The 24,235-nt window shown below is 35.0% G+C and overlaps 5 protein-coding genes across 9 annotated transcripts; 3 read left to right on the top strand and 2 right to left on the bottom strand.

The window, feature by feature from the left end:
* The first annotated feature begins 1,757 nt into the window (after window positions 1–1,757).
* LOC136782939 (ciliary microtubule inner protein 2B) lies at window positions 1,758–4,887 on the top strand. The gene is made up of 5 exons (XM_066742719.1): window positions 1,758–2,145; window positions 3,291–3,366; window positions 3,443–3,608; window positions 3,707–3,925; window positions 4,057–4,887. Exons 1-5 carry the CDS (start codon window positions 2,072–2,074, stop codon window positions 4,242–4,244), a joined length of 723 nt encoding a protein of 240 aa, XP_066598816.1. The 5' UTR covers window positions 1,758–2,071; the 3' UTR covers window positions 4,245–4,887.
* Window positions 4,888–4,947: 60 nt separating this feature from the next.
* Window positions 4,948–7,768, bottom strand: LOC136782938 (mini-chromosome maintenance complex-binding protein-like). The gene is made up of 8 exons (XM_066742718.1): window positions 7,631–7,768; window positions 7,208–7,482; window positions 6,592–6,960; window positions 6,192–6,523; window positions 5,943–6,122; window positions 5,594–5,837; window positions 5,355–5,525; window positions 4,948–5,265 (listed from the first exon to the last, which is right to left on the bottom strand). The coding sequence occupies exons 1-8, from the start codon at window positions 7,635–7,637 to the stop codon at window positions 5,056–5,058; spliced, it is 1,788 nt and encodes a 595-aa protein (XP_066598815.1). The 5' UTR covers window positions 7,638–7,768; the 3' UTR covers window positions 4,948–5,055.
* Window positions 7,769–8,022: 254 nt separating this feature from the next.
* Window positions 8,023–13,540, top strand: LOC136782996 (RNA-binding protein cabeza-like). 3 transcript variants are annotated; one of them, XM_066742780.1, is made up of 8 exons: window positions 8,023–8,191; window positions 8,732–9,088; window positions 9,173–9,242; window positions 10,650–10,681; window positions 12,291–12,418; window positions 12,503–12,867; window positions 12,981–13,256; window positions 13,342–13,540. In XM_066742780.1, the coding sequence occupies exons 1-8, from the start codon at window positions 8,179–8,181 to the stop codon at window positions 13,379–13,381; spliced, it is 1,281 nt and encodes a 426-aa protein (XP_066598877.1). In that variant the 5' UTR covers window positions 8,023–8,178; the 3' UTR covers window positions 13,382–13,540. The 3 variants fall into 3 exon arrangements, with proteins under 3 accessions (XP_066598877.1, XP_066598876.1, XP_066598875.1); XM_066742779.1 differs by having other exon boundaries at window positions 8,024–8,191; window positions 9,164–9,242; window positions 10,653–10,681; XM_066742778.1 differs by having other exon boundaries at window positions 8,025–8,191; window positions 9,164–9,242.
* A 154-nt stretch (window positions 13,541–13,694) lies between these two features.
* Window positions 13,695–15,757, bottom strand: LOC136782997 (probable Bax inhibitor 1). Its single transcript, XM_066742781.1, has 4 exons — window positions 15,442–15,757; window positions 14,646–14,947; window positions 14,235–14,560; window positions 13,695–14,148 (listed from the first exon to the last, which is right to left on the bottom strand). Exons 1-4 carry the CDS (start codon window positions 15,486–15,488, stop codon window positions 14,116–14,118), a joined length of 708 nt encoding a protein of 235 aa, XP_066598878.1. The 5' UTR covers window positions 15,489–15,757; the 3' UTR covers window positions 13,695–14,115.
* Window positions 15,758–18,493: 2,736 nt separating this feature from the next.
* On the top strand, window positions 18,494–24,223 carry LOC136783007 (odorant receptor 4-like). Of its 3 annotated transcripts, XM_066742792.1 has the most exons (11): window positions 18,494–21,309; window positions 21,505–21,595; window positions 22,095–22,382; window positions 22,488–22,607; window positions 22,676–22,793; window positions 22,902–23,163; window positions 23,225–23,344; window positions 23,464–23,554; window positions 23,683–23,819; window positions 23,916–24,048; window positions 24,120–24,223. In XM_066742792.1, exons 3-11 carry the CDS (start codon window positions 22,239–22,241, stop codon window positions 24,168–24,170), a joined length of 1,176 nt encoding a protein of 391 aa, XP_066598889.1. In that variant the 5' UTR covers window positions 18,494–21,309; window positions 21,505–21,595; window positions 22,095–22,238; the 3' UTR covers window positions 24,171–24,223. The 3 variants fall into 3 exon arrangements, with proteins under 3 accessions (XP_066598889.1, XP_066598887.1, XP_066598888.1); XM_066742790.1 differs by having other exon boundaries at window positions 23,916–24,179; XM_066742791.1 differs by having other exon boundaries at window positions 18,494–21,595; window positions 23,916–24,179.
* Window positions 24,224–24,235: the final 12 nt, after the last annotated feature.

Below are 24,235 nucleotides of genomic sequence, written 5' to 3'. Positions count from 1 at the left end.
AAGAAAAAGCTACACGTTATCTGACAATGATAATAAATCTCTTATTTGCTGTTGATAATCTGTCTATCCATATATACCTACCTCTCTCTCTTCTCACACTCTCTGTTTTTATTTTTTTATGTAGTCTTTGAAAACAAATATCATATACACATCATTGTTAAAAGTTGTATAATTATACAGCTTATTAAAAAATACAGTAATTGTTTCAAAATTTTTGTCTTCATTTTTGTATTTTTGTAATAATTGGTATTCATTAAAATATATATTACTACTATAAATAAAATATCTATATATATCTTATATTATCTGATTTATTATATATATATATATATATATATAGCATTTCTCTTGTTAATAATTAGGTTTGTTCACTGACATTAATGTAGCATAACTTTAATTATTGAATTTAAAGGAATCGGAAGTTCCAAATTATGCAGGAGGAAATATAAAATGTAAATGGTCAAGCACACAACCCATCAATATAATTTATGACTTTCCTGGCATGAAAGTCTCGTGCATTCAAGCAGCAATGAACAGTTACATACACTCATATGGGATATATTAATATTGATTTTAATTCAAGATAGTAAAAGTCTCTCGAAGACTGTCATTTCCTGATAAAGTTCCGTTCTCCGGCTCTTACAAGTGCAAAAGAAACGAGAAAGTTTCGTGACTGTCATTGAAACGTATATAATGAAAAATGTGCAACGTCACAAAAGAAGTCTTACAGTAAAAACGATTAAACTTGACACGGGATTGTCCGATTATATCGAGAATTTAATCCAATATGATACATACGTTATAAGATAAGGTTCGATCAATCTTAATAATTTAAAAGCTTTAAAAAAAAACCTTGATATTTACACTTGCTGCAAGTGCCCTCTTAACTCTTTTCCAATCAAATTTGATCGCTCCTAAATAGCCAAGGCTATACGTAAGCCTCAGAAGTACCTAAGTGTATTTAGGACACCTAGCATGTTACTCCTTGAATAAAAAATGGAAGAAATTTCTTTGGGCTCTCACGTGATACTCGCGTGACTGCAGTTTTTAATCGGTAGAAATGGTACTGAAATTTTTCATAAAATATTAACATAAAAAACTCGGTACACGAAAGACGATCACGCTTTTTTTCTCAAGCAAACATAAAACAGACAAAATTATAAATAGTTTAATTGTAAACAACGCAAGTCACGCATCCATAGGTCGATTCGAGATGACAATGAATTTGATTAAATATAGTATAATTTATCAAGTATAGTCGATCAATATTATCGAGCGCGCCTCGCAACAAAGGTCGCTCCTTTCATCGGAGCGTAAGCAAATTGTGAGTTATGAATGTTTTGGGACTATTTATTAAAAAAATAAAGACCAATCGCAATGATGTCGTTACCGTTCTTTTTTGCAGGTCGTGAATATCACGCTATAGTTATGAATCTGTTTAAGACAATTAATACGAGAAAACAATCGATATTATCGAACGAATGGTGTAAAGGGGTGTTGGTGCAGTGTTACAAGTCGGTGAACCGTGATTTCGAGAGAAAATAATTGTTTGCAAAGAAATATCGTTGTTATTCAGCAAAAGACTCTTTTTGCAGGTACTCGAGTGCTGCGTCCTTGAAAGAGTCGAATCCCTGAAAATTGCTGAAAAGTAGCTATATAGGTGCGGCCTGCACCGGAAGCATGGAGGGGCGCGGACGCTTATAGCGTACTATAGTAGTGGTAAGAGACTACGACCGACGGCCGGATTGCGTGTATCTTTGGCCGGGCCGTACACAGTTCTGTTTCACTGGCGCGCCTGTCCGGTTAGGCGCGCGGCGTCCGTCTCTTCCACTAAAGCAACACTCCAAACATTTTTCACTTTTATCAATGAAAAACTTCCTCTAATTATGGCATTTCCATCATTTCCCTGTAATTCAACAGACGCTTCCGGAGACCTGTGAGATTAAACAGATTTTGTCAAGGAAAAATGACAAATGCACCGCGATCAGTGATAAGTTTGGCACGCGCTCACGGTCCTCGTGACTCGAGACGATAACTGTTGTTATGAAGAAAGCAAGCATCGTAAAAAAACATGGTTTTTGATCCCACGACTGAAAATCAGAGACAAGAATTCTTTCGTCAAAACTACGGAGCACATTTACCAGGGTAAGATCAAGTATTTGTTTCTATATGTAAAAGAACAAATTTTATTCCATGGTAAACTTTGCACACGTCCTTCAGAATTATCCAGTTTCTTCGATCTTGACATCTAATTAAATTTGCAACTCGATTATGTCGGCTAAAATAAACGTCCTCGCCGGCTCACCTGTTCTCCGTTGCACAACATCTGTAAATTGAAGACCTATATATATATATATATATATATATATAGCAACAACAACAAAAAATACGTTGTAATTCCACGGACCAATAAGAACCACGACGAATTGTTTTTCGCCTTGAAGACCCGATTGCTTATCATCGGGTCAACAAGCGGATCTATGCACGATATATGTAAAAAGAAAAGAGCAATAAATTTTTCTCCGTTGACTGCGTTTCTGGTTTAGTAATCTCTGCTTTCGAATTCCGGTCGATCGCTCAAAACGTATACGAATTTCTTTAAGCGTGAAAGGAATTAGCGTTAATGCATGCGTGCTTATCTTAGACGAGACCTTGACGGAAAACTGTTCGATTTCGAGATTGCATCTAGCACGAGCTGGATCGTTAAATCTCACAGCTGGCACCAAACCTGGTACCAAAGTGTTCCGCGCCCTTCCAGTTCCTGCAGCATAGCAATCACGCGCGCGTTTAATCTTCCCTCCAAACTTAACCTTCGACTCTTCTCAGTTATATAGCGCACCGTTATAACGCGACGAGACGTGTGGAAGATCATGAGAGTTTTATGACGTTTATACTCATAATTGTCAAATTGACATTTCGAACGGAGGATGCGAAGTGGCGTGACGATTCAGTTGGCCGATCCCGAAACGTATAACAATCGGATAGGAATGACTTGAGAGCTGGCTGTATATATATACCTAAGGCAATTGCTTGTTCTAGCGTGACCGTCACACAGCGGAGATTTGATTTAGTGGGTCACCGGTGTAGTCGTACTACATTAAAATTTTTATGCCACCGCTCTGTGCAATCACCTATTATATATAACTTTTTCTAAACAGATCGGTTAAAATTATGAATATTCTTCGGACCGCGTAAGCGAGAAAAGATGTTCCATACTACGAAGCGATAGTATATAAGCGGTATGTTAATAAATGTATTACGATCCGTTGAATCGTTTCCATATGCCGCAGATATACTGGCCACTGCCCTACACTGAAATTCCGAGTTGGCAAGAGGTTTGGTGCGAACACGGAAGACATAATAAAGGTAAGGAAATATTATTGAAGAGCAGAGAATGAAATATTCGCTAGATTTATATATTACATGTTGTTATGATTTATAGGAGTCTATTGAGAAAAAGATTTTAAAAACTGGACCTTACAGACCGAACACTGATAAGGATCAGGTACTGGCTCCGATTAATTCTGAGAAAAATACCTCTAGGAAGAACTGGAGGGATGAAACACATTTTCATAAACCTGCAGCTCCCTATATTTTAGGATACACAGGTACGTGAATTTCAAGAGTGATTGGTCTATAGATACAGATATACGCGAATAATCAATTTAAGTGAGATGAGAAACGTGGAGTGAAATTAAATTTTCAGGATATATTCCTGGCTTTAATAGCAGTTACGGACTGCCATTTATGAGAGCCGTGGAGGAAGGTGCGAAGGAGTGGCACGAACTGCAGAGTAAATTGAGAGCGCGAATGGAAACTATGAAAGCCCAAGCTGAGAAAGCGAATCAAGAAAATCTTCTGTCTCGTGTTAGACCGCATGATGCTGAAAATGACGTAGATCACAATCATGAAAGAATAGTGTTTGGTAGGAAATAATTCAGATACGTTTGCTAGACAATTTAACTTAGCTCCGGTTTATTAAAAATTATTGTTTATCATATACTGTGTTGTATATATATATATATATATATTTGTTTGCTTCTGATCTTTCATCAGATTATCATATATGTCCCGAGAGACCACCGATCGTTGGGTACACGGGTCATATTCCTGGAGCTCGCGGAGAAGTCGATCATTCCAAATGCTATGCTCAAGCAGCCAGAAAAGGATTAGAATTTGTTCAAAGAGAGCGCGAAAAGAGACTAAGTGCTGTAAAGAATATACAGCCCGTTAAAGCTGCTTGATTGGGAAAAGAATACGCTGAAGGGACGAGTGATCACACGAGATTGTAATATTAGAAAAGGTAGGACTCTGGTTTGTCGAAGCTTCAAAGAATAGCAATGTAGTTTAATCATGATTCTAGAATAGCGTGATACAGAAGCGATAAAACTACCCGCAATACGTACTTAAGATTCCTAAATCAATACTTTATACGGAGCTATGGATTAGATTGTACGAATTAAAACCATTTTTTCTAAGGATCTAAAACGCTTGAGTTTGGTATTATTTGTTCAGGAAAATGAATCGTTATATATGTATAGTATATACCTAACCGTTGCGCACAAGATTTTAAATTTTATAAGTAAAAAATAGGAATCTGTTCATATAAACGTAGGTATGGTAATATTTAGCAATTATTACGTTCAAATGTTTAATTGTAATAAAAAAATTATTTTTCCTCATAGAATCTTTGAATATATTTCTGTATAGAAATATTTTCCAAGAAGACCCTTTTATCAGTGCATGGTATGCTAGTTCTGTTTCGTACTTAGTTATACGCACTTACCATCAATATACGAAACAGGATATATGTAGCTTAATGCATCATGCAAGTTTATTACAATGTATGTTCAAGGTTTTTTTTATTAAACATATTTTTTCAAATCACTTTGAATGAATAATTATTTTCCTGTCTCTGAAAAAATAATCTCTTTAAAAATTAAAACAAAAAAATAAAAAGAAATCGATTTATTGTTATAAAAGGTATCAAAATAATTTATAAAATAATTATTTACACACTTAAATATACCCTTAATAATTATATTATTTAACTGCTTAGATTTGCTGTGTTTTTGCAGCTTGTACAGATAACCTCCTTTTTCTTTCATCTTCCATTTCGATTGCTTTTTTCCAGTATTCAAGTTGCAATGATTTGTGCCCATATGATAGAGATAACAGTCTAGCGAGTACCATTAAAGAATGAAGATCATCACCAGTGATTTGACTATTTGACCGTCGCATTTTCACAAAATCTTCTTGGGCCACCTGACCATTGTATATAATATTATTGTTTAACAAACAAAAGAAAAATTAGTGCATTTTTATAAGTATAAATATAAATATGTGAAACTCACCTTTGTCACATCCTCGGTAAATTGAAAATCGGTGAATTTTAAAACTTCCAAATATTGACGAATTCTTGTCAATCTGATCTCATCCTTCAGAAATTGATGCGTCGCTTCTATAACTTGTGGATACATCTTTTCTGAATCTTCATCTACATTTAGCACAACTTGCATAGGGCACTTAAAGCGTGAAAATAATTTATGCAGTACTCTTTCTAAATCTTAATTTAATTTACAAGTTCACTTACTGGAAACATCGATTTACTTCGTGATAAAATCAAAACAGGCAAATCAGTTTCATATGGCATGTTATAAAATTTAAAATCATAATTTAGGCTTTGGAATCTTATTATATCAGAGACGGCTTTAAAATTTTCTCGACCATGTGATGTAACATGACCAGCAGTTAATTCAGTTTCATCTATTACAAGATGCGTATTTTTACTCAGTTGGAGTATACCACTAGTTAATCGATTACATTCGTAATCTTTTCTAAAATAAAAAATATAAACATTCATTAATAATATTATAAATATCTTCAAATTGAAGAATTTAAAGTTATATAGCATAAATATGCTAGTAATGAAAAAAAATTACTTTGGTGTAAAATTCAATTCATTTAAACTTTTGAGTGTAATTGTCCAGCAATGACTTTTCTTCACAAACAATTTTATAAATTCATAAAAATCTTTTGCAAAATTATCAAACTTATCTAATGGAAAATGAGTAATATTTAATGGAAATGCTCCAAGACAAAGATTATCCTTCCTTATGTACCTATAACAGAAATTTTAATAATAAAAGTATTAAGAATTAATATAATGAAAAAATAAATATGATCCTTACACTGAGGAAAGTAAATGACAAATCAAATAGTCTGCAGCTAGCTCATCTCCAAATAGCAGCTGGCTCAAAACCAATCGAAGTTCACCTCTAATAAACTCAGCATTTAAAATGATTTCTGGACTATTATCAATTTCATGTCTGCTCACTTCAAATATTTTTATCGCATGTAAGCGAGGAATAATAGAAGCTGGTGGATTATGAGTTGCCAATTCCATGTCATCATCATTCTCTTGTTCCAAATTACTAACATTATTTAAAAGTGGATCAAATGAGATAAAACCAAAAATATCAATGATTTGATTTAATTTCAATAAAGAGTCTTCTTCATAAATCTAAAAGATATATAGCAATGGTAAATATATCTCACTAATATATACAATATAATTATTGCTGCAAATACCTTTACAATACAAGCTTTACCATCTTCTATAGGTATTGGAAAATTTAATAAATAAGACTTTGTTGGTATTTTCTTAATTTTCGCAGGATTTATTTGTGGATCATTATTTTCTGTTATTTTTTCATCTGAGTTTGCTGTTTTAGTAATAAGCTTCTTTTTGACAGGCTCAGAGCAATCCATATTTTCTACAAGATTCATATCATGATTTCTCTTATTAGATTGACTTGCAGTCATATTACTGAATGGGTATTCCATTTTTGTAACTTTTTCTTTAGCCCAGTCATTAATACCTGGCACTGATATTACTATATATGATTGTCTTTCAGAATTTTTATTTTTATCTGAGTCGAATACAATTTCTTCATGATCCTATTAATACAAATTATTATTTCGTACCTTTTAGTGATAAAAGTATATAAATTGAAGTTATAAGTATAAAAAATTGTTGGTAATACTATACATGAGATAAACTATTCTTAAAGTTTCTCACACCTGTAAATTACCAATAAATTGTTCTAAGCCTGCATCATACTCTGGATACTAAATAGTTGTTAGTTGAGTTTAAAATGATGCTCCATCAAGGCTATAGGAAATTTTAAGTGTATAAAATTCTTACCGTACATTGTGCAGCATCAGAATATTTCCCATACCGTATTTCACTTTGTCCACTAATAAGATTTTTAACTTCATACTCCTCAAAATAGATCTCTGGATTATACATATCTTGAATCATTCCACGAAAATGTACAAATTGTTTATCTTTAAAGTAGTCAAATGAATACTTATTTAATGATGGTACGTCTTTTATCATAGCCTCATCTTGTAAAATAAGCTTACAAGCTGCTTCATTTTCTCGAAAGTAATCAAGAGTCCATTCAATTACTGAAACAGCTAATGAAAATATAATTTAAAAATCGAAATGTTTTGTTACAGTCTAACCTCAGTAAATTAGTTTACCAAAAACATTAAAATGTTAATAAGTCTTTAGTAAAATACTTAAAAAACCAACATTTATAAATAATTAGGCATGAATACTTACAAGTCATATTTGAAATATTAAGTTTCTAACAGAACCTAGCAGCGGCCAACAACAGAACAGCTACATAAATGTTAATAATAAGTTTCGCGGTCGCGGCAGTTCGCGCTCATTTTGTCACATACAACAGCCGTATCCACAAATTCCACACGAATCATATCCACTCGCACTACTTCGCACTACTGTATGTACTACTTTCCAATTGGCTTAAATTGACACAAATGTACAGTTTGCGTGACATGCAATATACCATTTGTGTCCGATTGTATTTTTAGGCTAATTGGAAAGATTTCCTTATGGGCGTCGTGTAGTTAACGTGCTTGCTCCATTCATGAACACGCCTCGAAGCCGGTCTCACCGAGCCGTGAGCGCAGAATCTCCTTTCTCTTTCTCCGTCCTGAAGAGGCTCGATTATTACTACGCTGCGGTGTGACTGGTGTAGTTGTGTTTGGAGAGTGTGGTTCCAAGAGAAACCGATTCATTCCCGCCATTACGTGCTCTGCTTCTTCAACCAATTTGTTTGAGGTTGCTTTTGCACCGAACGAGTCAGGATGACGGATAGTCGTAAGTATTTTTAAATATATATATCATTTGCTCCATAAATATTTCTTCCTTACTTTCGATTTTTGTTTGTTTTGACTTTGTTAAATAATACTTTGCCGGAGAGTAAATATAATATAAAATTCTACAGAGCGCGTCTTTTCATAAAATATTGCCACGCCTCAAGCCACGCTTCCCATTGTCCGTAATCTTAATTAATCTCGGTCAGAAGAAAGTATTTTTAGAATAAATTGTTCTAAAATACTAGCCAATAATTAACTAAAAAATTCATATCGCTTTATTGCGATTAAACTTTCATTTGTATATACGTATACTTACACCGTGCTAATCGATATTTGGAAGTTAACTTTTTAATGCAATATTTATGATAGTAAAAACGAATATATGCATGTCCATACAGAGTAAAGAGAAACTTTTGTTTTGTATTGTAAAAGATGCAGCTAGGTATTATTTTTGGAACTATTTTGCAATTAAAAAAATTATTTTAATAAAGTTTATAATTGTTAGGGTTGTATACTTTAATTGCATTATTATTTATTATAGAGTATTCGAGTTACCAACAACAGGGATACAATCAGTATTCCCAGCCACCACCTTCTGGTGGACAGGATACATCGTATCCTCCACCTACAACAGGAGGTGGTGGTTATAATCAATATAGCCAACCACCTCCTAGTAGTGGAGGTAGCTACAATTATAGTAGCTATACAACTGGTGGACAGGATTATAACCAGCCTCAAAGTCAGGGTGGTTATCAGAGTAATTATAACAGCAGTGGTGGTGGCTCTGGCAGTGGTGGAAATAACTACAGTGGAGGAGGGAGCTATGGTCATGGTGGTAGCAGTAACAGTGGATCTGGAGGAGGATACAATCGTAATTCTGGAGGAAGCTATGGTGGAAGTAAGTTTGTGAAAAACATTAATCATTATAATAATTAATTTTCAATGTTATTCACTTATTAATCTAACTGATTAGGCCAAGGAGGTGGTGGGGGTGGAGGCGGTCGATACGGTGACCGTGGAGGCTATGGTGATCGCTCTGGTGGCAATTACAAGTAAGTTAATGTTCAAATTGTATTTAATTAAATAGAGCAGAGAGAAAAAGTGCAAAGAGAAAGGGATAGCAGAGTTTGGAAAAAACCCATAATAATATTCTATTGAAAGGTAAAATATTTGAATCAAGTAAAGGTATATGCTATGACTATTATGAAAAACTCATCTTGCCTTTTTGAAAACTGGTTTCATGCCTATTGGGTGTTAATATGTTTGAAGTGTGCCTACAGGTTTAACGCACAGGTATAACTGGTAAGAAGGTAAAAACAGGTTGTATATGACAAATGACAAAATATTTTACTTGGTATATTATGCAGACAGGTTGTGCATTGTTATAAGGTTCATGACAACTACAAGATAATACATTGCAAAAGGTTTGCATGGGTCATCGATTTATAAATGACTGGTACCTCCGTTTAATTACAAGGCCACTGTAATTACATTATCACTAATAAATCAAAGAACCAAGTTAAAGAGGCAACCTATCTTAATATGTTTAAAGAAATTTCAAGAGATTACACTTTTATCTGTATTTTAATTATTAAATGTTTGTTTTTATATATAATTATCAGAATTACAAATCTATTAAAAACATCTTGAGTACCAGTATGTGTAAGTAACACATGCTATGTTTTAACTGCTTGAATTAAAAGTAAAGTACTGATTAATCATATAAATGTATGTATGTAGAATCTACTAGTTAAAATGCTTCAGAAGATATATACGAAAAGATATGTATTTCCATAACTATAAGTGATATTAAAATTTTGCATAAGACTTTATGAAATGCCTTGCTATTTATATTCAGAGAGGTCTTTTGGCAAATTTTAATATAACTTATAGTTACAGTGATCCATGTCTTTACAACTGTACTCTGAAGAGATTCAACTAGCAGACCCTATATATACACATGTATGTCTACTAACATGTGTATACTTTGTACATGTGGATTTCATAATAATAATAGAAGTAAACTGTTTTTAATTTGTAATAAACTATAAATGGTAATCTCTTGTTCAACGATTTGTTACTGTACAATATTTTATATATTTAAATATATTTAATAAGAATAGCGATTTATAATCTGTTAATTTTTACACACGTATAAATGCAAATGAGAATAGAAGTATTAACAGCAGCTATGCTTGATCGCTAGCGTTAGCGTGAGATACAAGCTAGCAATACATCGCTAAACGCGATGCTGCGATGATTGCTGGACTAAAACTGACTGACGTTACCAAACTTGACATAATTAAGGATAATGTAATATATGATGACCACATTCAGACATTTAGACAGTAGGAACATCAAGAAGAAATGGTGGCGAGCAGCATTTGAATCGCCATGCATCGATCGATCGATCAGTGTGTCCATGAGTCGACTCATTGGTATATCTGCTTCTGTTTTAGCAGTGGCGGTGGCCGTGGTGGTTATAACAAAGGTAAATGCACCAGACTGTCTGTACTGGTCTGGTGCTATTCACGCTTTCACTCTAATATTTACAATCTAAATACTCGGTTACTCGTATTATATGAAAGGGCTGCTATGCAACATTGTTAGGGGTATATATTACGACTCTCTGTCGCAACAATTAATGTATGCACAGAACTAATTGATATATTTTATAAACAATAATTATAACGACAGTGCCTTCATTGCTTTAGTATACTGCCGCATTTGATCACCATTTGCTTTTTCTTTCAAATAATTTTAGCTTTTTTTATTGCTTAATCATATAATTTAACGGTACAGCATTTTTTCCCAGAATCAACGCCGCGTAATATAAATGCATTTATTAATTATTAATGCAACAATATTTTGAATCTCTTAAAGTTTTTGGTTAATCTTTCGTTTCGTTTAAGATTTGAGTATTTAGTTGTTTATTTGGATAAGGCAATCGTCCGAGTTTTTACTAAAGCAGAGAGTCTCAGGGAAAAACCATGTAACTTTTTTCTAGAGCGTGTGGTTAGAGAAAAAGAAAATGTAAAAGGCAGCTGGTGAGAATGATACTTTTTTCTACCGAAGCAGAAAATTTATGTGGGGAAAAATGATGTTGCAGCCCTTTTGTATGTTAAGCTGCAACCCTGTGTTCTCTACGTATTATTATTAAGTGTTGAGAAATATCTAGAATTGTGTGTGTGCTGTTTGTACAAAATGAAGTTTTAGGGGACCAGGGATTTTTATAGCTTTTAAGATACGTTCGAAAAGTGAGGGTACTCATTAATTATTTTGTAGATTTTTCTAATAGTGTATTAACGAAGGAATAATAGAGCGTATACGATTATTTTTATTGCGATTCAAGGGAAGATAATCGACTGACTGTATTTCTCATTGGTAAAATGTTTCGGTTTATCGAATGGGCTTAGTAAGTGATTTAAAATACATGCATCTGAATAAAAATATCAACGCAAGCCGATATGGTGTTTTACGTAATACGGCGAAAATATATCGTCTTAATAGATTGGTTGGAGATGAAAAGTTGCCAGAAGAATGATCCGATTGGTGATCTTTATTTAAGTATTAATATCTACTACCATGGATCATATTTTTAATTTAATGGTGTCTCAATGGTGTCAGAGAAAAGGAAGAAAGTGAAACAGGGGTCTAATCTTCTGTCAAAAACAGAGAAAGAGAGGGAGAAATAAAAAAGTATCTAGTGTAAAGAAATTTACGAAAATAATAATAATGTCAAGGTGAATTTTTTCTCATGTTAAATTTTTCCTAAATATTCCTTGGATGAAAGTTGATTTACTGCGTATAATAAAAATAAAACGTAAAGGGCTAACGAACCAGAACTAATTTCACACCATTTAGTAATTTTACTTATCACTCAGCGCTTCGATTGGAGCTTTTTTCCTTATGAAATTAGAGAAATAATGTTATTACCTACGTAGTTTATATTGTTACGTATCAATTGAGTCGAGCGTCTCCCTTCCAAAGTTAGCTTAGTTTCGTGTAGAAAGTTAGGGACTGTAGATTTGAGCATTTTTATTACTACGATTAAATTAGGGTATCCACGAAACGGCTTGTTAATTCCTGTTGCATTACAGGCTACGGCGACCGCAGTGGTGGCGATGGAATGGTTGTACAAGAGGACACGATATTCGTATCTGGCATGGATCCATCTATATCTGAAGATGAAATTTGCCAACATTTTGGAGCTATTGGACTTATCAAGGTACGCCTTTAACTACTTTCATCCATTTATAAAGAGAAAATGGAGATATACTTTTTAAATAACTGCTCTCATCTTTTTCAACAGAATGACAAGCGCACTGGCAAGCCAAAAGTATGGATGTACAAAGACAAGAATACCGGAAAATCAAAGGGAGAAGCAACTGTAACGTACGATGATCAGAACGCAGCTAGATCTGCTATTGACTGGTTTGATGGTAAAGATTTTAAAGGCTGCACGATTAAAGTGCAAATTGCCCAGCACAAGAGTAGTTGGCAAGGAAACCGCAGTGGCGGTGGCGGCGGCGGTCGTGGAGGTGGTGGCGGCCGTGGTAGGGGTGGATTTGGTGGAGGCCGTGGTGGAGGCGGCAATGACAGGGATGATCATCACCGCGGAGGCGGAGGCGGAGGCGACGATAGACGCGACGGAGGTGGACGTGGTGGAGATTGGAGGTAGTATAAATATAAAATTCACGCTATTTATGATATTTAAGAATATCATTGTAGCAGGTTTGTCTGTGTTCTTCTTTAGTATTTTTGTTCATTATTGACTTAAATATTTTTAGGTGTCCCAACCCAGACTGTGGCAATACAAACTTTGCTTGGAGGGATCACTGTAATATATGCAAAAGCTCAAAACCAGAAGGTGCTGGTGGTGGTGGTGGCGGCGGTGGTGGCGGCCGTGGAGGCCGTGGAGGTGGTGGTGATCGAGGAGGTCACGGTGGATTTAGAGGAGATCGGGGTGGCCGTGGCGGTGACAGAGGTGGCCGCGGAGGATTCCGTGGTGGAGATAGAGGTCGTGGAGGCGGTGGTAGAGGAGGACCGATGAGAGGTGGTGGCGGGTTAGTGTTTTTTTTTAACAAATTTACATCTTATCAATAATTATTTATTTTTAAGTACTTCTAACGAACATATTTTTATTTTCAGTCGGGGAGACAGGGACAGAGATCGTCAGCGTCCATATTAATTATAATTAAGCGACGGATGAGAATCATCGTCGAAACCGTCTGTAAACAATTTGTATACAGTGTCAACGTATATAATAATAAGAAGTATGGCGATACACAGCTGCTAAAAAATCATTGTCAATCAATATATCTAATCTCTTTTTATATTAACAGAAATATTGTACGACTATCAATTTTGTTTTGTATTCATACCATTGATGATCATCTATGTAAAAATAGTTTCTAATAAATAAGACTTTAGACTAGTAAAGAGAAATTGCTATTATTTTACTTGCAACAAATATCTCGAAAAAGAGTAAATGGCACTCACCATTACAATGTGAAACTGGGAAATTTTCGTTTATTGAAAGTTAAAAATATAGTACAATCAATTTATTATGAATGTATATGTATATAAACCTAAACAATTAGTGTAACCGAAAGGAAGGTAGGAATATTAGTGATACAAAATAAATACATTTCTTCTGTACAGTTCATATACGACGATTAAAACGCTTTGAATGGCAAGTGAGATGCCGCTATTATAATTTTTTCATGGTTTAAATGTTCTTACTGCCTTACTGTAAATATAACTTTGTTTTGTTTTCGGATGATGAAACATTGTATACTATAATACGTATATATCAATGTATATAATATATCTATGCATGGATAGGATAATGAAGACTTCTAGTTTATTTTGGATTTTTTTGAAATGTATGATTTTTCTGCAGTTCACAGTGCATTCAGCATCTTATTCTTTACGCTTACGCTGCTCCTGTTGTTCCTTTAACATAAAAATTTAATAATTAAAACAATAACCAATATTCAACTTTAGACTTATAGAAGGTAAATATATTTTTATGCACTTACCTTTTGTGTAAGAATAACTAAAAGATGGCGGAAAATCCCAATAAAATCAATGAAGAGATCCAAGGAATGAGCAATATAATCTTTGTTGCGCATATGAAATTTCTCAATGATCAATTGAGTGTCATAAATTACAAATCCACACATTAAAAATAATCCAATGTAAAGATGTGCTTGGTAAATAAGAGTGGAGCGTAGGAATATATTTGCAAGTGAAAATATAACCATAATGTTCACCATACTGAACAAAGTGCCACCGAGATATAACCAGTAGCCCCTTTCTGCCAAAAGCGCAGAAATGCTGAATGACATAAATAATATAGTTGTGCCTAAAATTACAGAAAAATACTTTAAATTATTTGTATGTGAAAGAATGGAAAAAAGAAAAAACTATAGGGCAAAAAAGTAACATACTCATTAAAGCAGTAACAATTATGCTTGGATTGATCCTGATTACTACATCTAGTAATGGACCCATTCCAAGACCAGAAAGAAATGCAAATCCTAATAAATATCCAAGACGTTTCTTTTGATTTTTGCCATTATCAGCTGTACCCATTAGAGCTAATAAAAGGCCCAATGTTGCAATTGTTGTAAGAAAATTAGCCTGCAAGAGCTCTGTGTACAAGTGTACATAAGCTCCTGCAGCAGCTGAAACTGTTGATAGGGATAAGCAACCATAAACATTTTTCAAGTGTTGCTTAAGAGGAGCATCTCTGAAAATAAAATTAATTTTAAAAACATTTGGTTTTAAATCTTTGACGAGCTTTTCACATATGACTTTTCATAACTGTAAAGTACACGTCATTGTCATCGCGACAGAAGCGTAGAAAGCTGGACAGTAAAGGTAATTAAATTCAGGTAAACTTCTAGAATATGAGCTTTGAACAAGTTGCAAGACAAAGTTAATATTGCCATCTCACGAAAGATAAGGAGGCGTCACAATTTGCAATTGTTATGTATCCAAAGGGCGTAAATGGCGCAATAGAACGATTTTGCTTTCTTTGATAAATATAAACTTATATTTTTAGCATTTTAATCTAGTTAACGATGCTACTAATACTAGCTACACAGATGCTGATGTACGAAGGTTGTGCGCGTAAACAGTATACGTAATATTAATGCAAAATGCAATTGCAAAATTCGTTAAAAGAAAAGTCTGAATTTTAGGGGAAAGTTAAATTTTACGGTTCGTAAAAGATATACTTACAATTTGTTGCTGAAGGAATTCACAAAAGTATTTATTAAACTTGCCATGATCTAGCTGCTGACTTTCACTAGAGTACCAAACCTTTTCTCTAATTTTTGCACGTATAGCAATGTATCAACGTATGTCCTGGTGTATCCACAATGATCATGAATCGTTGAAGTAGCTTCACGGGACACGTCAGTGATATTTCTATGCGTAAATTTCGTACTGGAGTCTTATTGGTGGAGGTAATGAAAATATAGTTTGATGCATGGTATAGTCATCACAATTCCCGACTGGTCTCGCTCTTGCTCGACTAGTCGAATGACGAGTGACGACTCGCGTCGAATATTCTGGACGGAATATACCACATCGAGATTGGCAAAGTGAAAAAATGGGGAAATCGTTCAGCTATCATTGAATAAAGATAAACGTTAGTGATTTTATTCAAAGTGACAGCGGTGACAACAAAAAACGACGATTATAGAGATATATGTGTATAAAATTTTATATACTCGAATTTGTAGTTACTGCGAAATTGCCAATAACGAAAACGCATACTTCATGCAATGTTTCTTATCGTGCTTTGTCCATTGACTTAATAATAACTAAAGATGAGCAACCATATGCAGTTTTTCAATAGTTTGATTTCCTTGTATTTTCTGATTTCTTTAATTATATTCCAAATTTTCAATAAATAGGTCGTCCTTGGGTAAAGTGCAAAATTTGTTTGAATTGCGTTATACACTGTTACCTGGCTGCTGTTTTACCTTATTTACTTAGTATCTATAATAGAAAAAAAATACATTTAAAAGTAAATTGTAGAATATATTATACGTATAAATAATATTGTCCATATGCGGTATTTCATCATAGAAATAATCAAATTAAATATCCAGGTATAAAGATTAGCCAATTAAAAACATAATTAATCATAATAATTCATATGATTAATATATAGTATAATTTATACGACCTTTAACGACTTTGAAACCGAATGTAAACAAATATATTTCAGCTCATATTGTGTATCGATTTTATTTTTATAAACAATAGAAAATAAAGAAACGATGGCAAATATTAATTTATGCTTAAATAACTGAAAATATTTAGGAAATATATTTATATGTATATACTTTCTATCGAATATAAATTTAAAACAATTTTTGAAATCTGTGATTTATGATATAATTATTGAATTTTCTAAATATTATTATATAATTGCAACTGTGTGTTCCAATTCCCAATCATACGAAGGAGATAGGTCAGCCACATTGTTTTGCGCATGCGACAAGTAGAAAATACTCAGTTTGGTAGCTCTGACTTTCGAAGTTCTGACGTTTACACTCTGAACGGGGTAACCACCTAACAATCAGTATCCGAATCGAAGATCGTTACTCACTTTACCTACCTTATTTATATCGAAATTTATTGAAATTGCGATTGAATTTGCGCGGTCTTTTAAACAAATTTTGTATTTTTAAATAAGTACTAGAATTTTTCTTGACGCAACTGCAGCTAAACGGGACTCGTCAATTACCACACAAATCACACGATTGCATAGAATTCATTAAACCGATCGTATTGAAGCACTGACGTAATTACAAGATGAATCAAAATTATGTAAAAATGTTTATTATAAAAAGAATTACTTCAGCAAGTTAAGCTTACGAAAAGTGGCTAAAAATACATCGAAGCTTTTCTAAGCTCACGTCATTTTATATTTAGTAAGATAAGAGATAAGTTTAGAAAAGAAATGTGCTCTTCTGATAAATGAGCATATTATTATTTTCTTTTATCTAACATTTTTCCAGATTAGTTTAAATCATTTCTACTGTTGTGCTTTCTTCCATGAAAGATCTTTAAGTAAACTGACCTATTAAAATTTATTTGTTCAACTATAAATGAAATATAATCACTGAATAATTTCCACATTTTTTAAGATAGTAATAGATGATACTATTGAAGATGTATGACTCTATATATATTTCAAATATAATAAATAACTTATTAATAATCAACGGAATGATCAATGTTTTTATAATTATATTAGAGATAAGATTCTAGTAAGAATACATGAACAGGAAATAGCAAAAGAAGGAATCACTTTTCGTGCAACTGAAAGTATCGCTACTGATGACGAATTTGAAATTTTTGCCACAGAGCCGGAACTTCCGTCCTTGGGATAAAAAAAAATCAGCACTTCGCGACCGAGGAACCATTTTAGGCTACTTGTTAGCCCATGTTATTGTATATGCTATACGCAAATAAAGAAAACTCTATGATTCTCAAGAAATTGCTCTTTACAAATGTCACTGATCTTATTAAACCTTGGCAGAATAAACAAACACCGAATAACAATTAAATAATATAAAACTTATAAGTAATGTAATGTATTATAAAAAATAGTAAACAAAAAACTAAAGACGAAAATGATACATTGGAGGAAAAAAATATTCTTTGGAGAAAAATGTACGTTGATAAAATATAGGATGATGAGAAAGGCGGACGTAGTGGTTCCTGGCTCGTCGTCAAGGAGGTGTGATGGTCAGGGGGGGGGGGGTGAGGGGGGGTCTTGATTGAGCGCGATGACAGCATCGTACATGACGTCAGACGTTTGACTGTGAGATGCTAGCTAGCAGTAAGCAGGCTGATGGAGAGGCGAGGAAAGACGCGAGGAGACTGAGGAGAAGAGTGAACCGAACGAAGCTGCTTCTTATATGACGAAGCGGCAAAGCACAACGATGATTGTAAATTGGCAACGATGACGTTGTCAAGGCAAAGTAAAACGGGGAGATATTACAGGAAAGGAGGAGGAAAGGAATGAGCGCGACAGGAATCTCGTTCCGTCGGTAGCCGGTTCGCTTGTTGCTTCACGTCGCTTCTTGGCCAGTTCCTTCCAGTCGTTCGCCACGTCAAGTTCGTCTACACATCTCACAGCGTTAAGGAGGACCAGGAGGGAAGTTTGGATTCAAATCTCATATATACATATTAATTTTACACTAAAATCCACCGTTGGAAGTTGACTCAGATTATCCACGTGACACGAAAGCCACCTGCATTGTGTAATACATGCTTGTGTACTGTGTTGGTAGTAGTAGTAGTAATTACATCCATATACAGCTTGGCATCTTGATCGAAGCTGACTGGGAAATAATCTTATTGTCAACTTGAGAATCGTACAATGATTCCTCGGTTCTCTGCTCGCGAGACTTTCGAGTTTTTGCAAAAAGTTTTCGTTTTCCCGTCGCTCTTCCTACAGAGACTTACCGTGTTTTCTCGACGTGTGTCTAGAGAGACGAATGACAGTGACCCAATTGCCGGTTTCGCTTTTTACAAACGCGCAAAGTTTCCACGCGTGATTTTATAATAAACCGAGGATATCTGTTTTTGATTAAAATTAATGATCCGCGCTTGAAAGCGTGGCGAGAAAATTCCATGTCGACTGTCACTACACTTATTAGCAGAAATGCCAAAGGAAAGGTGATTCGCGAAAACTGGAATGTGACGTGTCTACGCACTAATCGAAACATTTCACATAGAGGCTCTTGTAAGAAATTATTTTAACGATACTCCAGTACGACTTTTCTCAATTTTAACATTTCCCATGGATCCGAGCGAGAGTTATCTGCTAAAATGATTTAAAATTTTTTACGAGAATCGACGTATTGGAATCTGTGTATGTGTGTGCGTGTTATCGCTTTACATTAAGATTCTCGAAACACTTGTTTCAACATTGAGACACGTAATACGTGTAGGACTTTTCTAATTATATCACGCACATGCTCTCCTTAGGCTCGCATTTTTTTCTCAACGCTAAAAGTCCATCTCCTCCATTAACAGTGCTACGTTGAATCTCCTGATTTGTCAATTTGCTAGAAAACTCGTTGGCTAATGCCGTAAGTAATCCTTGCGATACACAATGTACATTATACATTTAGCATTAAGAGAATTGTCGCTCTCTTATCTCGGCGCGTTATGTAAGGTGACACGGTCCCGAAATGAGATCGCATTAATGATAAGCTGCTCTAAAATGGAATAAAATCGAGTTTATTCCATTTGTTGTCTAGGAGCAATCAAAGGCAAGTGTTTTTCTGTCATTTGGATCCGTGTACCTGAAATGGAGTCGTTGTGTTGTAAGAGGTGCTTACGCGATCCTGTTAAATCGCGAAGGATACGTCAGAACAAAGTCCATCGAGAATAGCTCCTGGCTCACGAGTTCATCGACAGAAATATACGTTGTAGAATCAGAAACTCTTAGCTAACCAGTGTAATGCCTATGGATTCCGGTATTCATCGAGAGACGATAAGACCGCGTAGTCCCCCCTCCCCCTTCACCTTTCTCTCCTTCCCCTTTTTTATTCTACGTTCCAAGTTCACCTCTAGAAGAGCATTGTGTTTGTCCCCAATTTCACGATACGTGCGTTACCAAACCTTATTTGTTTATCCTCAAACGCACTCTTTCCCTCTTTTTATTTTTCCATGAAACGACAGTTTTTCTCATATTTTCTGCCGTCTTCTCAAGTTCTCAAGCATTCGCGTTCTTCTCGATCTTTATCCTTCTTTTCTCCTCCTCTCCCTCCACCGTAATATTCAAAGGCTATCAATTTTTTTCTACTCTCCGATTACTCGTCGTAACTGTCACTCACCTCGCTGATGAACGGCCAAATTTTTCCAAGTAAGCGTACTGAAAAACTTCCGTCGTGTCAAATAACTCGCTGCTTTCAATTGACGTTCAGCGAGCGTCTATAATTGCTGCAAACTTGAAACAGAAAAATGATTAATGAAGAAACGCAAAAGCTCTCGAGAAATTCCTTATCAACTGCTTATGGTTGTGGCAAATCGCGATAAAAACTGTTTGCTTCACAGATGTATACTACTTTTATTTTGTTATTTTTTTGTCGAGCTTCTACTCGCAGTGCTCGTTCATTCACGTGTGTTTACATCCATGTTCCTCCTTTTCATCGGTGCTCTCGCTGTCGACGGAAATCCAGGAACCAAAGCGTTCCTATGGAAATTTTCACGTATTTCAGCAAAACTTCTGCACTTGGTAGAAGATGAATTTGTGTTCGTTAGAAAAACAGGAATTCTGAGGCTGTTCGATTGTGCGCTGTCATTCATCGACAAAGATACCAGTATGCTCGTGTCGTTTATAACCTATAATGCAGAAATGGCGCGTGTAGTTGCGAATGTAGAATGCGATTGTTTAACGAAGAAAGAAACGATACAAGTCTGAACTCTGAGGAAGAACGATTGAGTGAGGGGATCTTTGGTACAGAGCTTGCGTAAGAAGTTTTTAGGCGTGCAAACGATGAAGAGACGATGGCAAGTTCCTCCTGCTGAACCGTAACGAGACGATAAACGTTGGGAGTGAGTTAATTGGTCGAGGATCCGCGTAAAGTGCGTGAGGATTTACGCAACAAGCAAATTTGATGATAATGAGAAAGCGGTAAATGGCAACAAGAACTCCTCCGATTAGTAATTTGTACCAAGTGAAGCGTGATGGAGTAAGCAAGCTAGCAAGAGAGTCAATTGCGATAATGCGAAAATCATGAGTGATTAAAAAAACGCGGTTCGCTGCTCTTTCAATCGTCTGTCACTTATCTAAGTTGTAACGAACAAAGTAGACTGAATTTCATAAATAATCTCACCTGCTGACTAAATAACGATATGTTAGTTGAGTGGCTTTGAAAAATACCAATGAAATGAGGGATATAGTTCAATGATATGAGCGATGCGTACGGATGAAGTCCTCGTCGGCCGTTTTTTTAACTTGGTCGGTGGGACTTTCGTCCGTTTGCAAGCTGCGGATCTCACTTCACACTAGTCCACGATCTACCCAAGGGGGTAACAATTAAAAGATCACTAGATTGGAGAGTCGTGAGAAAAGTAAGTTTTATTTCCTAATAACTCTATAACTCTTGTGTATCCTATTTTATCTTATATTAAACGTTTTGTTATTAATTTAGTCGATTGAACTCTCGTCCATTTGCAAGCTCACAAAAAACACAAAGCTTCTCAGCGTATACTGCTAACCTCCAGATCATTATATATATTTCTAATAACGACATTTTTTGTTATTAGTACTATAAATTTGACATCGACACCACAACCTACGCTGTTCAACAGGGTAACTACAGTGAAAAGATCAGTACACCGAAGTTTCGTGAGAAAAGTAAGTTTGTTATTCTTCGATAACTTGGCACCCTTTGTGACAATAGCTCACTATAGAATGTAAATGGATACCTACCTTGAGACTTTTTGCACGGCTAAGGTTTACGAAGTAATAGCTATGTAATTTATCGGTGATCGGTATCTATTACCGAGAATCGCTCGTAATAATAACGTGTAAATGAATGCTCTCGCTTTCTCTCAAAGTAAATGAAATAATAACGATACTGGCATGAGTTATATTAGTTTGTAGGAAGTAAATTGGATTAATTTGTCTAGACAAGAAATCCTTTTGAAAATTGTTCTCGGTCGTTCAATGCTTTTCGTGTACTATACATATATACAGATGTATCGGTACACAGCAGGAAATCATAATACCCCGAAGTGATTCGTGACATCAGTTTCTTGCTCATCACCCTCTTCTCCCTCCCTTACCGAGATAGTATAGTAATCGAAAATGCAAATTAACGCCTTCACTAACTTTTTTCTCTCTTGTTCCATAGGTAGAAGCCAGAACGTGACTCCTGAACGCTTGAATTTTTTATTAAAGCGTATTAACGCGAGGTGGGAATTGCCAACCAGCAGGAACAATGTAGCTTCCAATCACGCTGCCCCGAGAATGATTGGCACTGGACTCCAGGACGACGATGGACTTTTTCTCCGGTCGATATTACAAAGTGAATAAGTTTTTGCTGACTATTATTGGAAATTGGCCGGACCAGAGCCTCTGGAGCGCCATTTTCTTCAGAGGTATCCTGTGTATCCTATGGTTATCTTTCCTTATCACTCAGGTACGAAATTTTTTCTGCGTTTTTATCGGTAAATGAACTCAAATTCGCCTATCTTGTCGTATATAAAGTAAAAAGAGAAATTAATTAGCATTGTACTTTTTTCAGTTAGCACAAATATACGAAGCGGGAAAAGATTGGAACGAGATTTCTCAAGTACTACCGGTATTGCTGATATGCTTGATATGCTCTGTGAAGTTTTCTTCTTCCGCGCTTACCATAAATATAGTAAGTCGAGGGCCGGAGGAAATGACGTTACGTTTGGATCAGTTGGACCAGCTCGAATTTGTTTGCAGATGAAAGAAATGTGTCTGAAATTGAGCAGTGAGTGGCAAAGGAAGAGGTACAAGGAGGAGGAAGAAATTTTGCATAGATATACAGAAAACTCGAGATTATTCACAGTTGTTTACACGTGTAAGAAATTATATTGTGGCATTTTTTCTTGCATACGCCTGACTTGACGAATTATGGCGTGCAAGTCATGTATAGCGTCGCGAAACTAATGCTGTAAGTTTTCTGCAGCTTATATGTATGCGATATGCATCTCGCAAGGCTTTCTACCCTTAATACCAGTCTTTCTTGATCGTGTTGCACCGTTAAACGCCACTCGAGCTCGAAAGCAACTGTTCACTTCTGAGTATTTCATCGACCAGGAGGAATATTTTTATTTCATTTCTCTTCATATAGCATTGACCAGTATTTTCGGGGTAACCGTTGTAGTATCTGTAGATTGTATGTATATCGTTCTTATACGTCATGCTTGTGCAATGTTTTCCGTTGTTGGGTAAGAATGGATTAATAGAAATTACGATTGTAACCAAATTAAATACCTGTATATATTTCAGCTGGAAATTGGAGAATTTTATGTTCAAGAGAAAAGGTTGCGTGAGAGCTTCGTCCATCCATGCGAAAGAAATACTTGATGAAATTGTAGATTCTATTGATGCTCATGAAAGGGCTTTAAAGTTAGTAAAGTGATTTATGATATGTTTTTGTAAAAGAGTAATGTCTGTATAGTAGCGAAAGCCATTGCGTATTTCATTTTTTCAATATGAATATTTTTTATTGATATCTTTTAAATAAGGTTCTCCGAACTAATCGAATCTTGCTACACGTGGTCCATGTTACTTCAATTAGGCCTTAGCTTGATATGCATGAGTTTTATACTCGTACGCGTGAGTATTGCTCAAGTTGTTATAAATATTCTTGATGTTTATTTTAATTCTGTTGAATTTTATTATAATTTATTTTTGTTCCTCTCTTTTTTTCTCTTTCTCTCTCTCTCTCATTTTTCATAATTCAGATGGTGACCGCGGTAGGCAATATTGACGAAACGATAGAATATACTCTTATGACAAGCGGCGTGTTACTTAATTTATTATTCAACAGTTATCCTGGACAGATGCTAATGGATCACAGCCTTGATATATCTAATAAAGCGTAAATCATTTTAAACATAATGTATCGATCATCGATTATTAATTGTAAAAGAATTGATTATTGTTAAAAAGAAATGTGCGATTTTTATCGTTTCAGCTACAATGCCATTTGGTACGAAATGCCTACGAAATTTCAGAGATTGTTTTTAATGATAATACGAAGAGGCTCCGAGCCAAGTTGCGTATCGGCTGGTAAAATGGTTATTCTGACTTTGTCTAGCTTCTCCACGGTAAAGGCCTATCTAGATCTTTCGAAACTCCTATTTGAAATTCAATATCGCATAATCAACGCTGTTTTTAGGTTCTTCAAACCTCTATATCGTATTTTACGGTTTTCCTATCAATGAGGTGAACGGCAAATATTCAAATCATGCTAGAAAATGTTATAGCTGCAAAGTAGTCGTGTTATTAGTCCTT

Source organism: Prorops nasuta, unplaced genomic scaffold (genome assembly GCF_024137725.1).
Source record: "Prorops nasuta isolate Cenicafe-Biocafe unplaced genomic scaffold, Cenicafe_Pnas_1.2 PNAS00031, whole genome shotgun sequence".
NCBI lineage: Eukaryota > Metazoa > Arthropoda > Insecta > Hymenoptera > Bethylidae > Prorops > Prorops nasuta.
The sequence above is the reverse complement of the archived record's forward strand: the minus strand, read 5'-3'. Positions and strand labels throughout refer to the sequence as shown.